At 42.5% G+C, this 14,074-nt stretch overlaps 1 protein-coding gene across 2 annotated transcripts in view; it reads right to left on the bottom strand.

Moving 5' to 3' along the window:
• LOC149202704 (isoaspartyl peptidase/L-asparaginase 1-like) overlaps positions 1 to 13,509 on the bottom strand; it is a 132,090-nt gene extending 118,581 nt beyond the window's left edge. The window contains exon 1 of one of the 2 annotated variants that reach the window (XM_089403221.1): positions 13,238 to 13,509. In XM_089403221.1, coding sequence (XP_089259347.1) covers positions 13,238 to 13,399 — 162 coding nt within the window. In that variant the 5' untranslated portion in view covers positions 13,400 to 13,509. The remainder of the gene's footprint in view (positions 1 to 13,237) is intronic. The other variant, XM_089403220.1, reaches the window with a different exon arrangement.
• Between the last annotated feature and the right edge of the window lie 565 nt (positions 13,510 to 14,074).

Below are 14,074 nucleotides of genomic sequence, written 5' to 3'. Positions count from 1 at the left end.
TTTTCTAATGCATCCAGATATCCTTTAGTTACCTCTCAATCTAAATGGGGTTTGGTCCTAACACCACCCCCTGCTGCAGGTTTGCCCAACCAAGAATCTGAGTAGTATTTTGGCGTAAGGATATACGCCAAGCAATGTAGTGGAAGGTTAAGCCTTTTCCACCGTTCACACACACAATCGTGAATCAGATTGTACAAGTCGGGATCTCTGTTATTAACAATGTCTTTTATTTCCCCCAACATGGTATCCATTTGCTCATACACCTCGCCAATCACTGGTTTGTCTGTATCTGCAAACCGAATCATGTTATAAATTGGCTTGGTGAAATCCAATACCTGTCTCACAGTTGTCCAAAACTGCCCATCAAGAGCGACCTCCTCCACCGTTTCAAAACCTGCAATGTCAGCTACATTTGTAGCCCTTTCCTTTAACACCTGCCAATTTGGACTTGATACCATGCTAGCTAAACCCTCTCTTACCTTCAAAAGGCGCCTGAAGGTGAGGTAATAGCTACCAAATCTAGTCCTCGCAATCTTCAGCAACTCCAATCTCGAGTGACTGCGGAAAAGGCCATGGGTATTGCTATGATTTGTAATAAATTTTATCATTTTTTTTTCCTTTCTTGTACAAATCACCAATCCATTGGTATTGTTCATTTTTGTTTTTGACAATATCATGCAACAGAAGGTTCAATGTGTGAACCAAACATCCAGACCAAAATATGTTCGGGTATCTATCCTCAATAATTGCTCCCGCTGCCTTACAATTAGGAGCATTATCAGTGATGACTTGGATGACATTGTATGGGCCAATACGCTCAATTGTTTCAAGCAATGCTTCTGCAATGTTGATAGCGGTCTTGAACTTGTCTGAGTAATCATGTGCAGCTAGAAAAATGGGACCACTTCGGGACACAGCAAGAACACTTATCAATGGCTTGCCTTTTACATTTGTCCATCCATCAGATACAATGGACACCCCATTGTCAGTCCAAGAACTTGTCATTTTATTCAAAGAATGTGATATTTTTGCTTTTTCATGATCAAGGCCAACAGTTCTTGCCTTGTCATACCCAGGGCTCTTGTATCCTTTAGGGGCATCATTTATGGTAGAAACCATTTCGTGCCAATAAGGTGAGCGTAGAACATTGAATGGTATCCCATTTGCATAGAGGAACCTGTAAATTTTTGAATCCACATCATTCCTACACCCCTCATCAAGGAAATCTGATATGGTTCTACGGCGTAAAGATGATGACCCTGAGCCTCCATGTCCATATCCACTGCCTTGGGAGGATGCTGAAGGAGTTCTTTGTGAGCTTTCAAAGAAACCCCTTGATCTTTTTGCTTTGTATTGGGCGTCCTCCTCTTCCTTTATGTATTTGGCTCTATCTGCTGTTGACACCGCGTTGCAAGTTCTGATTCCTATTTGTTTCTCTCCATCCCATGCCCTTTTCCCGCAAAGGTGTCTTCTAGCACGAGTGTATGAGCCTGTGTAATCAGTGTTGCAATGGGGGCAATGAAATTTAGTGGTTCCACCCCCTCTCCCTGTTTCAGCCCTCTGAACATATTTCCACAATGGAGTTTGGTCTTGTTTAGTTTTTTGACCCTCATGTTCACCCTCCTCCACATCCTCCTCACTGGGGTTTTCACCTATTTGACTTCCTCCGGCTTCTTCATCCACCTCTTCAGTTTCAGGCCCCCTCCGTTTCCTACTCTCCACCACCATAATAACCAGAAAAGGGACCAGGAAGAGGAAAATGCCAATAAAAATCCCCAGGTCCATCGTGTTTGATGTTTGTAGGGTTTGAGTCTTGAATCTACAAATTAATTTAGTTTATTGGGATTAATTCATTTAATTTATTAATTTAATTTAAATTAATGATCTTTAAACTCAAACAGGTAAATTAAACTAAACAAACTAACTACCTAACCAACTAAACTAACTAAATGATTAAGTTACTTACCTCTGCAAGCTTGCTCCTCGCTCCTTGGCACTTGCTTCTCGCTCCTTGGCACTTGCTCCTCGCTCCTCAGCTCTGGCTCCTTGCTCCTCAGCTCTTGCTCCTTGCTCCTTTGCTCTTCCTCAGCTCTCAAGCTCAAGCTCAATCTCATTGAAATGATTTTTTTTTGGTCCATTGGGCATATAAACCAAAAAAAATTAGTTAAATTTTTTTGTTTTTTCGGGTCCGGCGGAATTTTTTTCCGCCGAACCGCTCCTGGTTTTTTAAAATTCGCTCCCGGAGCGTTTTTAATGCCCGAGAGCGATCAGGGAGCGATCGCTCCCGGGCATTAAAAAGCGCTCTGGGAGCGCGGGAGCGATCGCTCCCTGAAGCGCTCCCTCACAGACCAGGGAGCACAAATTTTTTTACTGGAGCGCGCTCCCCAAAATCGCTCCCGTCCGGGAGCGATTTGGGGAGCGCGCTCCCGACCCGCTCCCGAGCCGCTCCCGCCCGGAGCGCGCTTCGGGAGCGGGTTCGAGGGGGGGGGGGGGGCCACTCCCCCGCAACACTGTTCCAGCTGAAACCCCGGATAAACACTCCGGCAGCTCCACAGCTCCAATTTGCCCCACGAAACCCCAGCGTCAGCCTCTAGGGACTGTGTCAGCCTCTCTCTAGTCCAGCGTTAGCCCAGAGTCACTCCTGCTTGGCCTGCGTCAGCCCTCTAGCCCTTTGCGTCACCCACGTTGGCCCTCTGAGGCACTGCGCAGCTCCTGGTTGCCTCTGCGTGAGCCCTGGTTGGCTCTGCATGAACCCTTGGTTGCTTTTGCGTCCCTCTCTCCGGCTACTATGTTGATCCTACCGGTGCTATCTCTGCCTCTCTTCTTCTGTATTCGCTGCCCCTCAGCTGCAACTTTGATTACTCTCTCACCTTTCTCATCAAACCCAGCCTCAGAAAGTCAAAATCTTGATCTCTTGGTGTGTTCTCCAAGTGACCCTCAAGCCTCCTCTTATACTTTTCTCGTTGACAAATCAATGGCCGAGATTAAGTCCCTAATCAACGGCTAAAATTAGATTCGGCTTGATCCATGACTTTTGGACCATTCTAACACAGTTTTATATTAATTCACATTAATATTTTAATTTCCCTAAGTCTAAACTTAGGGACTCCATTAAAAATATTAATTATTTTAATATCTCCCAAACTGTTTAGAATCTGCACAAACCCTTTCTAGGTATTGGAGATCTCATGTGCCTTAGCCTCTCCACCAATTTTTGTGGCTAGAACACATCCAATGCTACCCCAAATCAACACTCCCTCTTAGCGAGGATTGTGCTCTAGTAATACTCCTCACTGAGCATCACTTTGATCATCCCGCATTGGTCCCTGTGCTGATGCTAGGCCTACTGCCCAACATCCTCTGCATTGTTGCATCATGTACTGCTACCCATGGCTATGCCACTGCCACTGTTGCATCCGTACTGCAACTCCCTCTGCATCCGTGTTGCTGCCCATGGCCCTGCCACTGCCACTGCTGCATCTGCACTGCAACCCCTCTCATCATGTTGCATCGTGCTGCCCATAGCACTACCACTGCTAACCGCTGCACTGCAACCCCTCTCATCATGCTGCATCGTGCTGCCCATAGCACTACCACTGCTAGCTGCTGCACTGCAACCTAATTACTGAGAAGTAAGTAACTGATCTCCCAACTTTGACATCTCCGTCAAGCTAGAAACACCCCTGATGCTAAAGCTCCTTCTGTCACTAACAAGTGCTCCCTCTCTGACCTCTGCGCTGCTGCAACAACTCCATGTATCTCGCATCGTTGCACACCTCTCTGTGCCATCCTACACTGATGCAACACCCTCGTGCCTCTCGCACTGTTGCGGCCTGCTAGCCTCGCGCTGTCCTAGGAATCCTGCAACGTAGCTCCCTCTGTCGCTCCATCCGCATCCGTCTCTACTAACATCGCCAAGACTGCTACTCCTCTTCGGGGCTCCCATAGCAAGGTCTAATCCAAGAGGCTGGGTACCTCGAGGATCCTACCCCTCATCGCTTGTAGTCATTCTGACTACAGCTCGATGTCTCCCCACTTCTTCTGAAGTGGCACATGAGCACTCATGGCACAATCATCGTCTGTCTCCACTTCCTTCTCTGCCCTTGCTAGTGTTGCCTTGGTCTCGGAGGCCTCTCCCTTACTCTTCTTTCTTGGACACTGGGTTGCATAATGACCCAGCTCCCCACAGTGGAAGCATTTGACTTTGGAGAGGTCCTTCTTCTTCCGTTTCTCCTGCTTTCCCTCAGACGCGAGGGAAACATCTTCCTCCTCCTCCTTCTTGATTCTGATCCCCTTGCCGCCTTGCTCAGCCTTCCGATCTCTTCTTGGCGAAGAGCAACCCGCATTTCCTCCCAATCTGGAAGGGTCGCCCTGCCCAGTATGCTCTGGACAAACACCTCCCAGTCTTCTGAGACTGCATTCAGGGTTGTTCTCACCATCAATTCTGGATCCAGCATTGCCCCTATGGAAGTCAGTTAATCCCGGATCTGCTTCAATCGACTAAGGAATGGGTCGATCTGTTCTCCCTTTTCCATATGGTATGATTGCAGCTGATTTTCAAGTAGCATCTTCCTCTGCACGAAAGTATGTTGATATAACTTGCTCAGGGCCTCCCACATCTCCTGTGCCATGTTCTTCTCGGCAATATGTGGTACTATATGATCCTTGACCCCATCAAGGATGATACTCTTAGCCCTCGCCATTGCATCCTCGTACCTATCGTTATCAGCCGGGTCAACTGGGATAGCTATCGTCCTCAAGGCGAAGTGCTTGACACGATTCCTGTCTAGTACGGATAAGATTCTGGCCTTCCAGACTACGAAGTTTGAGGCTCCGTCCAGTTTGTCCTGGTCTCTTACTCCGTGTAGTGCCATTTCGCTGCTCCTCTACTTCCCTCCTGGAAGTTCTCGGTATGACTCCTCTGAGCCTCGATTTCCCTCCTGGAAACCCTTCTGCCAATGTCGAGATGCCCCTCTCCAATTGTTTGTGCAACTGCAACACTGATCTGGATTCCTTGGCTAGAAATCCACCTCGGCAACAACTCCCTCTACCTTGGCCTTACCCTGTTAGGTATTGTTCTAACTACAGTACCCCACCAGCTCCACTCTGCAACTTACCCACAGCTTCCTAAACCCCAACAAACTGAAGGTTAGAGCTCCTACACTCTGCGCAATCCCGGCACCGGCAAATCAGCCTCCTCAGCGAACTACGCCAACCCTCCTGGCCTCTGCGTGAGCCTGCCTTTGCCTCCCTCAACCTCTGCGCTATCTTTTCCTGGCTCAATCTTGATGATGCAGGCACTGCGTCGCCCCTTCCTTGCTGCTACTCTGCTAGGAACAGCTTCTGTCACTCGGGATAGCTGTTTTCTGTTGCTGCTGCTATGTTCGGTTGATGTCCTCAGTTCTCCTGTGATCTGCAGCCATCCTCTGATACCATGTTGGAATTTCTAAGTCTGACACATTAGAAACCCTTCATGCACTTTACTGATTTATTCCTACCTACTTGTTATGTTAATTAACAAGTTATTTACCATGTAAATACTGGAAATAAATACAAATGCATGCTCAACACATTACAGATCATCAACTGAAGGAAATAGAAACAAGCACACAAGTGACACCGTTGTTTTTGGACTAATGTCCCCAGAAAAACCCAATGCGGGAAAACCGGTGCAGCTCTCTGAGGGTTTGATTTATTAAGCAATTTCAGAACACAATCTGGGCACCAAATCCGGCTCACCCAACTAAGAAAAATCTCGGCAGTAGTACCTCTCTACTTGGAAGCAGATATTCCGACTGAAACCGCGGATAAACACTCTGGCAGCTCCACAGCTCCAATCTACCCCACAAAACCCCAGCATCAGCCTCTAGGGACTGCATCAGCCTCTCTCTGGTCCAGTGTTAGCCCAATCACTCATGCTTGGCCTGTGTTAGCGTCTGGAGGCACTACGTCAACCCTCTGGTTCTTTGTGTCACCCACGCTGGCCCTCTGAGACATTGCGCAGCTCTTGGCTGCTTCTGCATCCCTCTCTTCGGCTACTGCATTGATCCTCCCAGTGCTATCTCTACCTCTCTGCTTCTGTATTCACTGCCCCTTAGCTGCAACTCTTATCACTCTCAACTTTCTCAGCAAACCCAGCGCCAGAAAGTCGAATTCTTGATCTCTTGGTGTGTTCTCCAAGTGACCCTCAAGCCTCCTCTTATACTTTTCTCGTTCACAAATCAACGGTCGAAATTAAGTCCCTAATCAACGGCTAAGATTAGACCTGGCTTGATCCATGACTTTTGGACCTTTCTAACACAGTTTTATATTAATTCACATTAATTTCCTTAAGTTTAGACTTAGGGACTCCATTAAAAATATTAATTATTTTAATATCTCCCAAACTGTTTAGAATTTGCCCAAACCCTTTCTAGGTATTGGAGATCTCATGTGCCTTAGCCTCTCCACCAATTTTCGTGGCTAGAGCACATCCGATGCTACCCAAAATCAATAGTTTGAAGGACCTGTCGAATATGGCGAAGGTGCTCTTCCTAACTCCGGCTGAAGATCAAGATGTCATCTATATACACCACCACCAATGCATTGGTGAAGGGTCGCAAAATGTCGTCCATCAATCTCATGAAGGTTGCGGGGGCATTCATAAACTTGAAAGGCATGACCAACCATTCAAAAAGGCCCTCGTTGGATTTGAAGGTGGTCTTCCACACATTGAAGGGTTCGATAGGCACTTGGTGATAACCGGACTTCAAGTCAAACTTGCTTAAATATTTGCCCCCCCTTGAGCTGGTCCAGAAGGTCATCAATCTGTGGGATTGGGTAGCTATTTCAGTCAGTGTTCTTATTCAGCGCCCGATAGTCAATATAGAGTCTCCAGGTCCCGTCCTTCTATATCAATACAATCGAGCTCCCACAAGGTGATGAGCTTGGCCTAATATGCCCTTTCTGCAACTGCTCCTGAATCTGCCTCTTGATCTCAATGTTCTCCAGAACAGAGCGTCGATAGATCGATCCATTGGGTAGCAGCGCGCTCGCGGTCAGATCGATGAAATGCTTGACCTAACAGTGTAGAGGTACCCCTGTAGGTGAAGCGAAAATGTCCATGTACTCCTCCACGACCTTGTTCATCTGCTGCTGCTATGCGAAGGAACCCTGTCTAGAAGTCGTGGCCACAACCTTCTTCTTTCCCTAAGGGCAAATCATAAGGAAAACAAATTTCCTGGTCTGGGAAATGATCTTACTGCATTGCTTTACAGTGATCAAAGAGATGGCAGTAGGCGAGGCTACCTCCGGTATCCTGTACAACTTATTGCCCAAAGTAATAATCACAGAGCGAGGTCTAGACTCATATACAGCATGTCGCTTCCACAAGTATGGTTGTCCTAATAATACATCACAAACTTCAAGAGGAGCAACATCACACAATACCTCATCCGTGAAGGGCTTGATGTTGTAGGGAAGGTGGCACTGCTAGCTGACGCGGAGATCTCATCCTTGGTGAAGCCACCCGATGGTGTACAGCTGCGATGTGTTGTCATCGGTAGGCCCAACCGCTTCACGACCTCTGTTGAAATGAGGTTCTTTTGGCTCCCGCTATCGACAATGAACTGCAGCGGAGAACCTTTCACCCACATTTGTGAGTGGAAGAGGCATTCCCCCTCCTTTGGATCTTCAGGCTCATTCTTCTAGATCTTGGTGGTGGCCACGGTGGCACTAGGCTCTGCATCAATGATCTGCTTCCCTTTGTCATTCCCCTTTTCAGGTTCTGACTTAGAGTCAGAACATGCATCTGATTCGGAACCCTTCAGCGCGGCCACCAGTGACTGCTTGGCCTGACACTCACTAGTGTTGTGAGTGGAGCTCTTATGGAACTCTCACCATTTTCTCGTATCCTTGTTTGTCTTCGTGGTGTTTTTCTTTGCTTGCGGCTTCGGCGGGTTGCCTAGGTTGCCCCGCCTTGGCTTTGGCCTTTGCTTTGTGGTTTGGGGGCGTTTTTTCCTTACTTCGGATTCGCAGATCCAAAGTCTCGCTTCTTCTGTTTAAACTTCTGCTCAATCTTGACAGTGTATCTGTATGTCATGCCGAGCGAAGAGATGTCCAGGAACTCCATCTCGTCCTGGATGTACTTGTGTAAACAGTCGCAGTATTTGAGCACCAAATGCCGCTCAGAATCTTTGATACCCAACTTCGTGTGGAGGGTATCGAAAACATTTGTGAACTTCAGCACATCTTGGTCCCTTCCCTTCCATAGCATGGTCCACTATGTATTTATTTTCATAGCTCCCAATAGGGTAATATTGTTCCTTGAAGGCATCTCGGAAAGAATCTCAAGTGGGTGCAGCTGAAAACAGTGAGGATTCCCTCTCGTCCTTTTGTTCACATTAGGTTTCCCACCAGTCCTTGACATGTGGGACGACTTTGAGAAGTGCAAAAGTAATCTTTTCCCGATTGGAAAAGTCATGAACTGAAAAATATCCTTCCAACAGATTCAACCATTTATCTACAGCCTCTGCATCTATCTGGCCCTCAAATATGGGAATATCGAAGTTATCTTGTACCTTAAAAGGAATGGCGCCTCCAGAGTGGTTGTTGGATGAAGATGTGTCGCCTATGGGTAGCCGTCAAAGGATCTGGGCAAAGTTATCCATCGTCGCGTTCATCTGTCGCTCAAGGGCTTCCTTGAGCAATATTTTGGAATCTCCTACCTCCTCGTCTTTCTTTTCTTTCGCCATGGGAGGCCGTCGAGGTTTGCAAGGCTGGTCTTGCAAAGGTTCAACCAGATCGAGCCCTGATTCCTTATACTCGGACCTTGTTGGGGACATGCAAAGAAAAATAGAGAAAGAGCAGACCGCTCTAATACCACTGATTCGAACTTAAACAGGGACGCAACAAATTATACATATAACCATAAATACAGAAATTCGGCAGAAATAACGCTTCATTTCATTAATATCAGAATACTGAAATATGCTTACAAACAGAATGGAAATAAACTAGCTCAGGCGATGGTAGCTTATCTCTGAGAAGAGATGTGGTGGCTACATGCCTTTGAACTGTGTTACAATGAGGCTCAAAGGCTTATCTATTATTGAGAAACAATGGAAAACCTTAAACATCCAAAAACCTAACCCCAAAAGATGAAGCTCCAACACTGTGGGCCCCATTTGGGTAAATTGGTACATCAATTTCCCGGAGTCATAACTTTGGCATACAATCTTCGTTTGGTTATCATAATACCTCGTTTCGAAGATATCAAAGAGGAGGCCGAAAACAAATCAGCAAGCGGGTTTGAGACATTTTCGGTCTCTTTGTTTTCCCTAAAAACGTCATTTAGAGCCTTAAAGTGGCTCCGGAAGTTCAGGACCCGAAAAACTGTCAAAAATAGTAAATTGTGCTACAATTAAAGAAACCGAAAAAAATAAAAGAGACAATGTTGGGGGTCCAAGCAAAATAAGCGGATAGCCACCAATATTCACCTGGATCATGGTTGGTCCTACAAACCCTTTGAGCAGACCTTTCTAATTGGCTCCTTCGATGGTGCTTCGGTGGATGGGATTGTGTGGTTGTTGTGCAATTATCACCATCTCCCCCTCCTGGGGTTCAACTTTCTTTGATCGAGTGGTTTGGGCACCAATACGAGAGCTGAGCTGAAGTGTAGGCCTTATGGGATACCCTCAAATGTGTTTTGTGGCTTGCGGCAGTGGAAATCGTGATCACTAGAGATTCTAAGGTGACTATAGACTGGGCCTTGGAGAAGTGCTCTCTGGTTGTGTCATAGAGTCTATGCCACTGGATGGCCCCTAGATTAACCAGATTGCCTTATGAAGACATGTTTCCACTTTGTCTCTTTCTGTCATATATTAAGGGTGGAGAATTCCGAGGCTAACTGGCTCTTCAATCGTGGAATTTCTGCACTACCTGGACAGATTCATTTTGAGTGCTTGGAGTAGGGTGTCATTATTGGCTCAGGGGCCTTCCCCTTTGCATGAGGTTCCCTTGTACTGTTTTTTGGAAGGCGATGCTGGTCATTATGATTTGACCTTTGTGATCAGACAGCTCGATTGCTTTTTCATGCTGTAAGGGTTGCTCCCCTGTTTTGCAGCGGGAGTGCTCTGTTCCTTTTAATTCAGCGGTCTATTTTGCCTATTTTGGTGTTTCCTTATTTCACAGACATTGTGGTTATATATTTTCTGGAAATGTAACAGCTTATTTAATATAGAAATGGTTTTTTTTCTCCCGTAAAAAGAAAGGGGAAAGCTAACGAGGCTTTAGAGATTGACGGATGTCTTAGCAATGGAAGAAACGCAGGGAAAGCTAACGAGGCTTTAGAGATTGACGGGTGTCTTAGCAATGGAAGAAACGCAATAATCTAACGGAGCGATCTTTTGAAATTTGTCAGGCATACGACGGAACTCTGAGCAAGGGAAGAAACGCAGTAATCTCATGGCGCAATTTCTCGAAAAATTTCACGTAAATTTTTATATATCTCGAAATTGAGTAGAAATTGGGGAATTTTATTTTAACACAATCGCAATGCTCCACGATTTTTCACGGACTGAATTATTTGAATATTCAAAGATGCAATTTAAAGAATAAAATATCATAATCTCCCCCATAATCATGTTACCCAATTCCTTAAAATATGATAGACAGCGCCTTGGAAAAAAACACTACAGGAAAAGCTAACAATTCACCAAACGCCGAGAGAACTCCCAACAACGATCAAGCACCGACCAGTGCGGCTACAAATACAATATTTACTGGATATCCACGGTCTAATCTGGAATTCTTTGAAACGCAACTACACGTATCGCAGCATTTTCTTGAAATATAACCATGGATAACCCCAGCATAGCATATAGATGTAATGATGCTCTCCATGCAATAAAGCACCCGCACACTGATGCACAATATGATATATATGTCAGTTTATTAGGCATCGGATTGGATTGGATTGGGACATACGTGCAGTGTACATTGCAACATGACATGAGTATGGTGATGGATGTGCACATTATTATAAAGGTTGATATTGGATATGTGTTAACTATTTAAATGAGTAGTTGTAAGTGTGATTTTTAGAAAGTTTTTTAGTTTATTTTCTGATTTAATTCATCTAGAATTCGGTAGAGATTTATTGAAACCACAAGTTAGATAGATAAATTCTTTTTAAGCGCCTCAAAAATTTTTGAGGGTGTTGAATCTATATACGCAGTTAAAAAATCAGTTTAAACAACAGATTTAGCCCCAAAAAAAAAAAAAAAATCATCTAAAAAATCACTTAAAAACTACTTACTTAAATAATGATGTTTCATATCAGTTTGAGATAAATGGTGATCAGGACACAAGGAAGATGTAATCCAACCATACCTACAAAAAATAGTAATGTTTCTACTACTTTTTTAAATAATGATGTTTATTTCCAGATAGAAATTCTAGAGATTTAATTTAATATAGATGTAGTAATTTAACTTCTATTGAATATTCATATAATATATTAAAAATAAATTAGTTAGATTATTTATTTATTTTTAATTTAATTTTAAAATTATATTATAAAATAAATTTTATATAAAATATTTTGATAATAAAATAAGTTATGATTTTTTTGAGCATATGTAATATAAGTCATGGTATTATAACAAAGTTTATTTATTAAATTAACAATTTTTATAATAAAATAAAGTGGATCTTTATGGTTTAAAAACTTGTTAATTTTTTAAATGTATATATGTTTAAATCATATATTAATATTTTTTATGATTAATAATAACAATGATAATAATTTACAATAAAATTGTAATTTAATTATTTTTTATAGATTTTTTTATTAATATAAGATTTATCATGAAATAAGTATTTTGAAATTTAAAATATTTCTAATTTTTACTAGTGATTTAATTTATATAATAACACTAATATATATACATTAAAATATATAAATCATTACTCCCTATATATAGAAAGGGTTAGTAATTTTCAACCCTACATAATGATGTCAAACATTGTAATGTGTATAAAAGTTTATCTAGTAAATAAAAGCATCTAAACATTGATTGAGCGGAGAGGCTCATTCTACAATCTAGTAGTAGGGGATGTGTTCTCTGTTTTGGTCGTTCCCCTTTAAAATAAAAAGAAAAGTTAAAAATTATGTTCTAAATAGAAAATTAATGCGAGCTATAAAAATGTATATGTTGTAAAATAATTAGATGTAAAAAAATGTGAGTAAAATGTTTAAATCTTATAATTTGGTTATTGATCAAATATTTTAATACTAATTAATATTGACATATAATTAAAATATGTTAATAATAAAAAACTATTTTAATTTGCGTCATAAAATGTATGGATGTACATATTATGTAAAATATTTTAATGTTAATTGCTTATATATTATATATCATTTAAAAAAAATTATATATATATATATATCATGAAAAATAAGTTTTTATAGTTATAATGTTTATTTATTTGGTCTTATATATTTTATTTAGTATTCAAAAATGCAATTTAAACAATCACACATTAATTTTACATTGTAAAAAAAGTGCACCCAAGAAAAAATTAATCCTCTATGTCCATCTTAAATCCTTATTTAAAATAAATTTATACCCATATTAAATCCTTATTTAAAATAAATTTATACCGTTAATTATATATCTGATACACGTAACATAGCATACATAGAATAGCTGGTGAAGTGTACATATTGTTAAGTATTTCCAACTATACACATTTTGATGTATATATCATAGTTTAGACTCTTCTGAATGCGCAAAGCAAGCATGGCAACCACCCTGCAGTGATGTACACTGCGTTGTAAACTTGAGTATGTCTGCCCTCCAATCAATCGTGAACAAGTGAGCTGAGCGTTACATCGTGCTGACAACTGCCAACCCTTCAACTATTACACAGTAATAACACAGGCAACGGAAATAGATGTTGTCGATTACTGCCCTTCTTTTCAATATCAGTTGATATCAGTGATAATCCTTTTTCTTGGGAATAACAGAGGGCTAACAATTGTTTCCAAAACTTTAAAAATGATAAAATCATCAAAAGGTTGAAAGCATAAACTTAAAAACTAGTTGGTGTGCTGTGACCAACCGGTCCAAGTTCGATCCTCGTCCCTGTATCGGGCCTACTTACAAGTCCCCGAAGCCACACAGCCCAGGACAGTTTCAATCCCAAAAAGATAGAAAACAAGTGAAATGACTTAGGAGGAAGAATTACTGACCACAATCTCGGCGACATCCAGGGCTGTACGAGACTCTTTCAGAGCAGCAACTCCGATCTGAAGGCAGTGGCGAAGGCCCACTTCGGCTATTTCTCTGCGCTCCGGCGTTACTGTGCGAGCAATATCTCTTGCTCCTCCGTGCAACGCAAGTGCCCACCCCATCCTCCTTTGGCTCCTCCCTCCCGTTCACTCGTCCACCCTCCTTTGGCTCGTCTCTCCCCTTCACTGGTCCGCCTTTCCCGTTTGCTTATGAAATGTATTGTACGTTTCTTTGAAAAAGGAGGTTCCCTTTTGCATTTTTAATCACTTTTCTGCCATTTTGAAAACCGTAGTCTATTATTTTAAGTTTTAGAGTTTTTTTGTTTTGTTGGGTCTTGGTAACAAATTTTGAGTTGAGTTTTGGGTTTGCCCTAAAACTATTTCTGTTTGGTTAAAAGCTTGTCTTCCTAGGATGTAAGGAAACAAGTTAACTACCCAAGATCCAAAAGCATCTTGCAGGAGTGAAAACCTACCTGCGCCCTTACGAACCATCACCAGGTTAGCCTGCCCCTTACGAACCATCAGTAGGTTATTCTAGGTGGTGATTTTTCTTGAATAATGGTCATGAGTCAACCTCCAGGTGACGTGGTTTTCTTGAATAATAGTGATGAGTCAGTGTGTGGGGATAGCAACCAAGGAGGGTTGTCATCAATGCTAGTTTAGCAATTGAGTTATGCTAAGTTTTCAAGTTTTGAGTTGTGAATTTTGCACAAAGCATAGCAACCAGAGAGTGTTGGTTTGGCAATTGAGTTATGATCAGTTTTCCCACCTTATTAAAACAAGTTTTGAGTTGTGAAT

The sequence above is a fragment of the Pinus tabuliformis genome, chromosome 2_1, assembly GCF_031772625.1.
Source record: "Pinus tabuliformis cultivar Carrire ecotype Pingquan chromosome 2_1, CPIR1, whole genome shotgun sequence".
NCBI lineage: Eukaryota > Viridiplantae > Streptophyta > Pinopsida > Pinales > Pinaceae > Pinus > Pinus tabuliformis.
The sequence above is the reverse complement of the archived record's forward strand: the minus strand, read 5'-3'. Positions and strand labels throughout refer to the sequence as shown.